At 40.3% G+C, this 12,206-nt stretch overlaps 1 protein-coding gene across 6 annotated transcripts in view; it reads left to right on the forward strand.

Annotated features, from left to right (window-relative positions):
- The window catches only part of npas3 (neuronal PAS domain protein 3), a 339,316-nt gene that overhangs the window by 114,299 nt on the left and 212,811 nt on the right, over nucleotides 1–12,206 (forward strand). For all 6 annotated transcript variants that reach the window (XM_077238920.1, XM_077238922.1, XM_077238919.1 and 3 more), the window contains one exon: nucleotides 8,585–8,829. In XM_077238920.1, the coding sequence (XP_077095035.1) occupies nucleotides 8,585–8,829 (245 nt within the window). The remainder of the gene's footprint in view (nucleotides 1–8,584; nucleotides 8,830–12,206) is intronic.

The raw sequence follows: 12,206 nt of genomic DNA on the forward strand, positions 1-12,206 counted from the left end.
ATCTCCTGAACTGACGTCCATATTAATGAAGAATGTCAATGAGTTCCCACACACACACACACACACACACACACACACACACACACACACACACACACACACACACACACACACACACACACACACACACACACACACACATACACACACACAGGACAAACGAACAGTCGAATGACAGAACTTTGAGGGCAATGATGACTCGCATCAGAACCGGATCCATTTTACTGATTGAGAGGGAAGTACGCACAGACCTTGAAGGGAATTAGTGCGTGTGGGAGAAGTGACCTTGGACTTAACTAAAGATTGCAGCTTAGATTGTGATATTTTTATAGTTTTTATTTATTTATAGTTTTATACTTTTATAGTTGTCGCACTTTAGTAAATAAAAGCAGAACCAAAAGCCTAATGACCACTCAGGTTTACAATATCAATGACTATTCAGTGTCCAGCAACTAGATGGAGGCGTTGCTCCTCATTTTATATGCGAAAAAAGTTTGCCATTCTTAACGGAGCTTATTTACATATAGAGTCTTAAAGTACAGTATAAAACAGCCTGTTTAATTCTAAGGGTCAGAGAGAGTGGGAAATGCGAAGGTGAATGAACGAAATAGCTTGTTTTTGGTGCAAACAACCTTGTAGAATAAGATGCAACCTAGTGAAAAGAATCTTCGTCAAATTGTATATAAAATATAGTCTTTCTGAGAGTAATATACATTCTGGCTGATTAAAAGTGCTCCATCTAATTTTGACCAGTCATTGGACATACTGTATGTATAACCAAGTCAATGAGAATATTAATGAGGTTACCAAGGAGATAGCATTTACTTTAATTAGAAGGACCAAGACTATGGCCTTTTTTACTGCAGCATGGCGAAGAGTCACAAAAGGAATTGATTGGTTTTGGCATTTAGTCTCTGATCAAGTGTCATCTATTGCTTCAGGAGGCAAGAAGATAATCTAAAGTGACATTTCTCTTCTGCCTGATTTTACTACACTGATGAAGGCAATTACCTCAACTCTAAATGATCATTTGCAGAACTTTCAGCCTCTTGATGTGTGTGTGTGTGTGTCAGATTTACTAATTTACTTCTGTATATAGAGCAATACAGTCGATCACAAGGTAAGGTACAAATGCCTTTAAAATCATTCATCCAATCAAATGGCTACATTCTGGTATGTCACGCTCACTTTTCATGATCCTTCCAGCTTCTGATGGATAAAGTCAAATCCTGCCCTACGCTTGCTCTGGATTACATCACATTACACATGTAGTTACACATTACACATTACAACCACGTAAAATGGGTTGTGATTCAAAGACATTGTGTATTGATTTTTGTCTTTCTGATGAAAATATGATGCTGACACCGATTGGCCATTTACTGTTACAGGATGTTTTCATGTGCATAAACTCAAACCCTTCAGGATGCATAAGCTCTGAAAAGGTTTATGGCAAATTTATGTTTGTTGCAGATAATCTAGGAGTATTTTTCTACCAGCCTGGAAGCAGGAAACGGAAAACAGGCCAATAACACAACACTCATTACTCAGGAGCCGCTGCCGTTAGTACACGCCACAAAACAAAGCTCTGTGCTATTTCCCTAAAAAAGGTCCCGCAAGAGTCTCACAGGGCTCGTGGTATCACCGTGATTTCGTGTTTGTTGCATTTTCCCATAGTACGTAATAAATATGTCACGAAAATGAAGGTCACCTAACCTTGGTGCATCAAGGCGTATTTGGCAGGACAGCGTAATGCCTTCCAAGTTTGTGGAACAAATGAAATTCTGCTGCTCTGTTGCACTTTGCATCCAAACAACCATTACAACTAGCTTTATATACTGTCTGAGCAGTAGACCATCAAATGGAGTTTTTATTCTTTTGCTGGAACGCCATCGAGAATAGAAATCCATCGCTCGTATGCAAAGGCGTGGAGCAAATCTATATTTGATGTTGAAATGATAGTTTCATACAGGATAAAAATTGATCATGGCATCTGCGTCAGTAGTATTAGATCTGCGTGAGGCGTCATTGGTGGTCTTTTGGAGGTTATGGGCACTCTGGGCTTTTTTTTTTTTGCTGGAAGTTTCTTGGGAATTATTGACCGTTACTAAAGCAGAGTAGGAATTGTGAGGTTACATCAAGATTAAGCACTCCAGAATATTTTTGCGTTCGGTGGCACGGCTCCATTTCATATTTTATGTTGCTTTTTGTTCATTGGTAAAATGCGAAGACATTTTCTGTTGTTTTTTTTCTCCACCAACAGTCGTTTTTCATCCATCAAGGCATTCTTCTCTCCCCATCTTTCAGCACTTGCTATAACTGATTTAGCATTTATGGTGGTAAAAAATTAATCTAAATGTCGGCCAACAGGGAACGCAGAAGCTCTGGGCTGATTTATTTCCGACTTAATTCAGAATGGCTTGACATGATGAACGCTACAGAAAGTGGGCAGTTGTGTTTTGGAAGCGTTAAAGCGGCTGTTGTGAGTTGTTTGATTGAAAATCATAAATCAATGAGCTCAAACCTTGGACCAGAGTGCTGGGACTGTACACACCAGAAAGCCTGTGCCATGTGCATTTTTAGCTGATACACTGAGTTCATGCATATTAACTTGTGCTTAAAGTGACCGAAAATAATGTGCTTTATGAATAAAAAGCTGTTGAATCTGATTTATATTTGAATACATTTTACCAGGGCTTTTTTTTAAGGATGTAGATTCTACACCAGTGCTGAATTGTATGCACCATTAAATTTAACGGTATTATCCGGATATCTAACTGTACACGTTAACTTACTCGGCAAGATTCTCTTCAAAACTGTTGCTCCGTCATGACAGTAGTTGACCGAAAAATAATTTACTCTAAAGTCTGCTCTAGCACCCCTTGTGCCAGCACTATGTTGAGTATTTTCAGCCTTATGCCTGCTCCAGGCTGTGCGATTTCAGCAATCCGATAAGATCATTACAAATCACGCCGCACAACATGGATCTAATACACTTGGGTATGACATGTATGTAGAGACTGTATGAAGATGACACCTATTGAATCACAGGCTACGACGCAAAGAAGTATAGAAAAATAAAACGTCATCAGCATGTGCTAGTGGTAAACAAATGGTAAACAAATGGAGGAAGATGCATTGCACTTTGGCAGTTGTGGTTTTTATGTGCGTTGAAAAAAGAGAAGGGAGAGTAAGAAGAGCGTATGGACACGGTCATGGCTTGGGAAAAGAGGCAACGTGGCATGCCGATTTTTCAAATGGAGCTTGAGGTTGAAGTTTTAAAGCCACCTCGCATTAAATAATATGTCATTTCATGTTGCATTTTTATTGGCTATTCAGTAGACATAGGTCAGAGCAGCAAGCACACTGTGATGATGATGCTACATTTCTGACACTATCAGAGAATTATCGCAGGCTGTCTTTGGTCGCTAGACCGTGACAACTGATGTATTTAAACCTCTCTCACTGTACGACGTTGGACCACAGTTTAGGAGCCACGACCAGAGAAATCACCACGATTGGTCATTTTTCGCCTGGGACAGCCTAATATCGTACAACGTGCACCAAATTATACTGTGTCTACACTAGATGTGTACGATGCATTATGCTGTGACAAAACTACAAGCTGTCTAAACTAGAAGTATCATTGTAGCACTGTAGCAATGTTCAGGGAAGAAGGAGGCAGGAACCGGCGAACAATCAAAGAAACTTTATTTAAAATAAAACAAACAAACCAAAATACCGCCAGCCGCCCCTCCCGGACGACTAATGGCTACCGAAAATAAATATAACTGCCAGCAGCCCCTCGCGGACGACTGCTGGCTAAAGTAAAATACAAATACAAACACAAAACACAACAAAACTAAAATACAGGCCTGTTCCTCTCTCGATCATCAACGTCGTCGCTCCTCCTTTATACTTCCGCTCCTCCGTGAGAGATGCGAGACCGGTGTGCTACACAGGTGTTGCTCATTAGCAATTGCACCACCGGCCTCGCGCCGTTCTCTCACGTCCCTCGGCCGTCCTTCGCCACATACCCCCATCGCCCCTCACAGGCCGGGGGGTACCCACGAGCCTGTGCCCTCTCCCCCCCGGCGGCGGCGATCCTTGGGGGGTATGGACCGACAAGCCGAGGGAAACGGAGACGGAAGCATGAGGAGCGACAGACCGAGAGAGGGGAGAGTGAAAAAACAAACAAAAAAACTTGGTCCGGTTCCCACAACGCGCTGCCATCTGGTCCCCCACCAGCTGGGCGATCTCCTCCGTGGTGCCTGGCGGTGACGCTGGGTAGCCCTCGGTGGACGGTTCGACACTCCTCCGACCCCCGGTGGACGGCGACGGCTCCTTGGGCTCTAGGGCAGACGGTAGGAGTCCCCCGCCCCCTGCTCCTCCCCTTTTCCTGGTGGACGGCAGCAGGCTCCGGCCCACGGTGAGTGGTGGCGACTCCCTCACGGACGGCAGCTGCCCCTCCAACTCCCAGGCGACCGTACCCCCGTCAACTCACTCCAGCGCACCGCCTCGAGCGTCCATGGCCGCGAGTCCCCCGCTCCCTACTCCTCCCCTACCCGGCGGATGGCAGCAGGCTCCGGCCCACGGCGAGCGGCGGCGACTCGCGCACCATGCTCGATGGCACCGCGGATTCCCCACAGCGGCGAGGACTCTCTGACAGCACGTTCCTCCCTCTTCCCGGGTTTCGGCACCAGTGTAGCAATGTTCAGGGAAGAAGGAGGCGGGGACCAGCAAACAATCAAAGAAACTTTATTTAAAATAAAACTAACAAGCCAAAATACCGCCAGCAGCCCCTGGCGGACGACTGCTGGCTACCGAAAATAAATATAACTGCCAGCAGGCCCTTGCGGAGGACTGCTGGCTAAAGTAAAATACGAATACAAAAACAAAACACAACACAACTAAAATATAGGCCTGTTCCTCTCTCGATCATCAACGTTGTCGCTCCTCCTTTATGCTTCCGCTCCTCCGTGAGAGATGCGAGACCGGTGTGCTACACAGGTGTTGCTCATTAGCAATCGCACCACCGGCCTCGCGCCGTTCTCTCACGTCCCTCGGCCGTCCTTCGCCACAAGCACATTGTATCGCATTTCTATTTTCAACCTGTTGAAAAGCTACTTTACGCAGTATATTTCTTCTCCAACTAAAATAAAATTATTTTACTTACATAAATCCAGTGTTAAAGTAGTATTATTTATATATTATAGTTTTTGTTAATATTTTTAATTCGATTATATTTATATATTTTCCGTTTTCACTTTAAATTGAGTTAAAAATTTGTTATTTTGTTGTGTTTTTTTTAAACGTCTATATACTTTTTTTGATCAGTTTTTATTGATTAGTTTTAGTTATTTTAGTACTGGATTTAATGCCGGGTACAAGAGAGTATGGATACAGGAACTAACGTAAGATCGCGCGTGAGAAGAATATGACGAAGAGAATGACTGTGTCCGTCTGTATAGTATGAATGTAATACACACGTACTACATCCGGCATGTTGTCATTATCATGTGACCTAGCAGCCATTCACAAATCTTCTCCCGTGGCCTCATGGGATAGTAAAGCGCCCATCTTATGCACACTTCAGAATCTCGCTGGTAGTAGTAGGTCGTCTGGTACTTTTAGCCAACTCTTTATAGGTACTGTGAATTCAGACATATTTCTTTTTTCACATACTGTTTTTCGCATACTATATAGTAGGGAAGTAAGCGGATGCAGCCAATGGACTCTTGATATTTCTGGTCACTGGTTTACTAATTTATATAATATTTTCTTTCTAACCATTTGTTTAACTCTGTAACATGATAACACTTCCAGTGTAGACACTGCGTCAATTGCTGCCAGAAAAGGGCTAATTTTATTCAGAAGGAAATAAATAAAGAGAAATGCTCACTGCAGAGTTGTAAATCACTCGATTTAAAATAAACAGAAGCACTTTGAGGCTGTAGTCATAATTTAAAATAAATCATTGTTTTGTGCAGGCATGTGTGGGAGCGTGTGTATATTTTGGGCATTTTCGGTCTAGCCTAGTTTCAAAAGCTCAAATGCAGGTAAGGTTAGGTCAGTGTTGTGTTTATTTCTCTTTGTTTAACTGCTTGGCGGGGAAAGAAGATCTCTGGCCGGTCGTCTGTGTCTGTGGTAAAAAGGCAGCAATAAAAGTCATTCAGAGGGGCGTCTCACGAGACCCCGGGCCAAAGCTAATCACAACTTCGACCCACTTCTGGATTCCAATGACTGAATCAATTGTGTTGAGGTCTCCCGACGGAGCACAACAAAGTCGGTGTGACTGCAACTTTAGCCTGCTGCGGCCCAGCGCCACAACACCGCGGTTGTTTGCCCCGTCTGTGATTGGCACAGAGGTGTGCTCTTGATACTATATACAGTCAATAACAAAGAGCCAGGCACAGCTATTGAGTTCAGTTACAGACCGTCTCTCCTGGGCCTTTTGTTTGGCTGGGAAAAACAGTGTTGAAACGAGAAAGGCATGTTGGGATATATAGCTATAAATTACAATAGAGATGAATCGGGTTTACGTGTGTGTACTATGAATAGAGGCTGATATTATTGGATCTATCAATAGTAATCATGGTTTGCTCTCTGCTTATGGTGTAATACTGTGACTAACAACACATTTTATGTGGTATTCTTGTTTATGAATATTCATAATTTTGTACTGTGCTACTATATAAACACTACCGTTCATTTTTTTAAAAGAAATTAATACTGTTATTCAGGAAATATGCATTATGTTGTTCAAAAGTGGCATTAATGACTTTAACATTGTTACAAAATATGTTCAAATAAATGCTGTTTTTTAAACTTTCTTTTAAAAAGAATCACATTTTCCTCCGAAATATTAAGCAGCACAACTGTTTTCAACATTTATAATAATAAATATTTCTTGAGCAGCAAATCAGCATGATGATTTCTGATGGATCATGTGACACAGTGATAATGCTGAAAACTCAGCTTTGCCAACACAGGAATAAATTACAATTTAAAATATATTGAAATAGAAAACGATTATTTTAAATTGAAAAATATTTCACAATTCTACTGTTTTTTAATTTAATAAATGCAGCTTGGTGAGCATAAGAGACTTCACTTCTTTCCAAAACATAAACAAATGTTACCAACCAACATTTTGTATGGTAGTTTACTTTAGTGTAATACCACCACAGTATGTTTTTGCAAGTGATGTTCCAATTAAAGTCAACCCATTTAACTTTGGAATGTGACCAGGGCTTGACATTAACATGCGTCAACCTGCCAAATACTAGTGTATTTCAGCAGTGATGTATAACGCAGTCACTCCTACTAGCCACTTTGGCAGGTTGAATTTTATATACGTAATATAAAATTTTTCAATTGCAGTATTTTTAAAAGGCATCTGAAATAAGAAATTAAGCGCAATTTAGAGTTGTCAAAATATTTATTTGTCGATCGATACTGAAATATCTGAAAAGCTTCCAATAGTAATTTTCCACAGAATACCTCGATTCTCAGCGAGTTACACACAAACCAACCTCCCCTCACTCACTCGTTTCATTTGCTCTGGATGAATATTGTTGGTGCTACAAGACATGAATTTCGGGATGGGATTGCGTGTATTGAGCATAATTTTACTCATTCCCACATCCTAAGTGTGCACACATAAAGCCACCTCAGTACTAAATTGAGTTATTTTTCACTGCTTTTTAGGCTTGAACAGTTAAATACACACAAAATAAGGTCAAAATGCTGGTCTTGGTAAGTATTCACGTGAACACAGTCAGTTATGTTTTAAGTTAACGTAAACAGTTGAGAAAGACAATGCATGTGAAACAGTATAATGTGACAAAGTGACTGCAGTGCAGCCTAATACATCTCTGCTGCCAAACTATGAGATAATATAAAAAATATCTATATGGCAGTTTTCCTGATTGTATCGATGTCAAAATTGTGGGCAGTGAAAATGCTGTGTTTGGAGATCCACTAACCACAGTGGCTGGTGTGCAAAAAATGTTACGTCAAGCCCTAAATGTGACATATATTAGTGTAAAACAATATATTAAAGTTACACGATGGAATTCTGTTCTCTCCATCGACATCTGTGGTTGAAACATAGTATCTCAAGTTTTAAACTAAATAAAATGAAGATCAAGACTTGCTTGATCCTGTTTGGATTCTGAAAAAGTTGTCTCTATTTTTCAGGTTGTTGGATGGGGAGGGGCTAAAAAAAAAAAAAAAGTGATTTATAATGTTGACCAAAAAGTCAATTTGGAGGTGGAGAAAGTTATTACATTTAATGAAAGATACTTTCTTTACAATAACATGCACAAAAAAAAAAACTAGGACTATGTGTTAAGACAGTAAATGGGGTTAATTTCAATATCAATGCAATGTAAATTTAAAATGCTAAATTATGATTCATCAATTGTCATTCATCAGCAACTAATTTATCAATCAAGCATTTTATGCATAAGGGATGGACATTTTGTCAGTCATAAGACGTCTTCCAACAAGAAGGCAAAGTCTTTCAGGCTCTGACTAGCAGTAGTTGTTTATATTACTAATGTTCTTGCGTTTCTGCCAGGTTGCAGGCTCTAAGGAAGGAGAAGTCACGTGACGCCGCTCGCTCGCGCCGGGGGAAGGAAAACTTCGAGTTCTACGAGCTGGCAAAGATGCTTCCGCTCCCCGGCGCCATCACCAGCCAGCTGGATAAGGCCTCCATCATCCGCCTAACCATCAGCTACCTTAAGATGAGGGACTTCGCCAACCAGGGAGACCCGCCGTGGAACCTGCGCATCGAAGGACCTCCGCCCAACACCTCAGTCAAAGGTAAGACTCCGTGTAGAAATCAAGATTGATTTTGCTCTTTTTATTGTTGTTTCCCCCCCCCCCAGGTTATTTTCAATTTAATGTATATCATGTGTAGTATGCTGAATATTGAAAACTAAAGACAATAATTTCAATTTCCACACGGTGTAATAATGAATGGGAAATTATCTTTACTTTAAAAAACTCACGATGAAAGTAAAAAAGCAGGCAAGCTACAAAGTATACTATTATTGAATTTGTATGTTAACCATAACAGTTAAAATAGTTAGCAAAAGGTAAACCTGGCTAACTCACAAGTCATAACTCATAACCAGAAGTTCATCCATATACTGTAGAAAAATAGTAATATTTAGTAGAGCTGTCAAATCGATTAATCATGATTAATTTCATCTAACATAAAAGTTTTTGTTTGTATTTGTATATATATATATATATATATAGCATGTCTAATAACCTGTATTATATAAACAAAATATTTTATGTTAGATGCGATTAATCGATTTGACAACAATTATATTGAGACATCCTGAATCTTAAATAACAGACAAGCTCCAGGGTGTCTGAATAATGAAAAAAAAAATATTCTAAATAATTATGTTAAATCTGAAATAAATAAATAAATAAATCTGAGCTTAATTCACAACAACGACTGTAAGTAAATATTTTCATTAATTTTGCAATTTTTGGTCTTATTTTGAACTTAAATTAATTTAGCATTTTAACAAATATACATGCAGCAAATTTCTCTTTTATTCATCAAACTTTATACTGTAAGTGTACTTGTAATTGTAAACACATTGTAAACTGGTTTATTCAAACTGAGGGATGAGTTGAGATTATTGTCAGTGGTAAACAACCACATGCGGTGCACAAAATCAACAGCTCATCAGTTATTACTCTTGGTTTCCAGCAAGGACAGGAAGTAGACTGTGAAACTATGGATGTGCATTAAAAAGTCCAGTAAGATCTGCACAGCGATCATAACTCGCTCCCTCCTGGCTGGAGTTTGCTGCACTACAGGGTCGAGAAGAAAAATAGCTGTCGGTTATAAATAAACAAGACTGTGTCATGCCCTACAGAACCCTAATTAGTTACGAATGTCAGTACACTGAAGCAGCCTATAGATTTAACAGTAACTATGGATTCTTAGTTGGACTGTAACGATTAGCTGAGTAATGGGCCTGGTTAATCAACTAATGCTAATTGGTTGGTGATAAAGGATGCAGTCGGGATCAATGAAAATAAAAAAGATACGCTCAATACTTGCTCTTTTCGTTATATTTGATGACCGTGGTTAAATGTAATATTTTAAAGAGATGATGCTCTTAGGATCATTTGGTGTGTTTTTTGCACCCCAATACCTGGGTTTCAACAAAAATAGTACTTCTGATAATTACAGTTGCCACATTTTTTATTATAATATTTGTGTAATCATTTTCCTGTTTTTTGCATGGAATTATAGCTAAAGATTTTCAATTTTCAATTTTTAGTTTTTACATTTAATTTAATTTATTTTATTTTATTGTATTAATTACAGCTACTTTGCACTTAAATGTGAGTTATTTACTGTACACTTGGAATGGCTGTAGTACCGTGAATGTTGTTAGAAGCAAGAGTAAATTGTTGCAGTTTTCGGCGGCTTTGTTCTGTGTATTCCAGCCGGCGCACAACAGATGGTATCATTGTTGTCTTGCTTTGAAGAGCTGCATGCATTTTAATGAGAAAATGTATATAGTGAATAATTCGGAGTAGGGCCGGTCCACAAGACTGTTGCCTTTTACACGTCCGACACCAACGTGCTCGACATGCAGTCCAGGAAATGATGTAAGCGAAGGAAATGAATAAAGTACATCACATCCCCATGTATTAATGAAGGCTCAGCAAGGTGAAACCAAACCCTCTAGGACAACGAGAGGCGCTTTGTGTCCTTCCATCTCATTGACAGCAGCCGTTTGAATTGAATCAGTAGCGCGGCTCATTTTATTTGCACTACATTTCGAACAGAACCTGTTATCGATTCCCGTTTTGCCGCTCTGCATCGCAAGAGCTAATGGATACTCAGATTCCTCTGAGCTCATGAATCTCTGTTTATTTTCTGATCGGAGAGAGGAGATGGGGCTGACCTACAGCTGCAGAGAGCTCTCTCTCTTCATCCTCCTCTGACTCCTGCTGGATTGTTATTTAGAATAAAAGAGGTGCATGTGTTTTGATTGGCGTACAGCTGACCGGGAGGCGCGCCACATGCCGTAATGCAGAGCATGCTAATACGAGCATATGGTGACTTATTGCATCAGGCCCGGAGCTCAGAGGGCAAGCCCGTTTTCTCCCTCCGATTGTTTGCACACACGAGTCAAGGTGAGCTGTAAGAAAATGATATTGTTTCCTGTGCCTGGAAGTAGCCGGTTCATTTGTCAGTGCAGACTTCCAGGCAATTTCCCAGTGACTTTACATAGAGGTCTGAAGCCGCCGCTGATGTTATTATACCATATTTGCTGTAATAAGAAGCAAAACAAAAAAAAAACAAGTTGACTTCTTGTAAGGCACCTCTCCATAATAACTGATGATTGTAACCTTTTGGGAAATCTCTGAGCAGTGTCGTTTGACAAATCTCATGCGAATTGGAATGATTCTTTGCATAGGAGAAAAATCTTCCTGCATTTTTTCCGCTTTTTTTTGTGTCTGTGTGAATAAAGAACAATTTGGAGCTGCCATTTGTACGACGGAGAGTCGCCAAACACCATTAAAACAAAGCCGCCTTTTGTTGAATGCAAAACCAGGGCGACAAAGCATAGAATTCGAGCCTTTATCTGTAATAAAAGCCTGTATTACTGGCATCACAACTGAAAGAATTTGACCTCCGTTTCTCAGGTGATGATTTATTATCATAAGTCGCGCAAGCTCTCTCCTTTTGCGCCTGTTGACCTTTACCATAATTGACCCATCAACTAATTTTTTTGGAGCGTTTTAACCGAAATTTGCTAGTCTCTGTCAGAAGCGTTTCACATCTGTTGAAGGACACTGCACAAACAAGCATGACCTTTCTGTTGTTTGGAGGATGGCGCGGGCCCCTGACCCCCCTCCACCACCTGTGCATTCATTATTCATGCATGCAGAGCAGCGAGCAGTCGCCAAAATGCCACACTTCACCAAGCGCGCACACACCCAAACTCTACAGCGCTGCCTCCACAATTGACACGTTTTGTGCCTGTAGTTAGCTGCCGAGTCGAGGACACATATGCCAGTTGTCTTTTTATAATCACCGGAAAGGAATTCCAAATGGGCTGAAATATTTGCAAAATAGCAGCAAAGTATCTTCCAGCTTTACAGAATGTTTTCCATCGGAATGTCAGAAACTCACTTTTCCATCTTAATCACCC

The sequence above is a fragment of the Siphateles boraxobius genome, unplaced genomic scaffold, assembly GCF_051911475.1.
Source record: "Siphateles boraxobius isolate OS27281-9 unplaced genomic scaffold, OSU_SipBor_1 22, whole genome shotgun sequence".
Classification (NCBI taxonomy): Eukaryota; Metazoa; Chordata; class Actinopteri; order Cypriniformes; family Leuciscidae; genus Siphateles; species Siphateles boraxobius.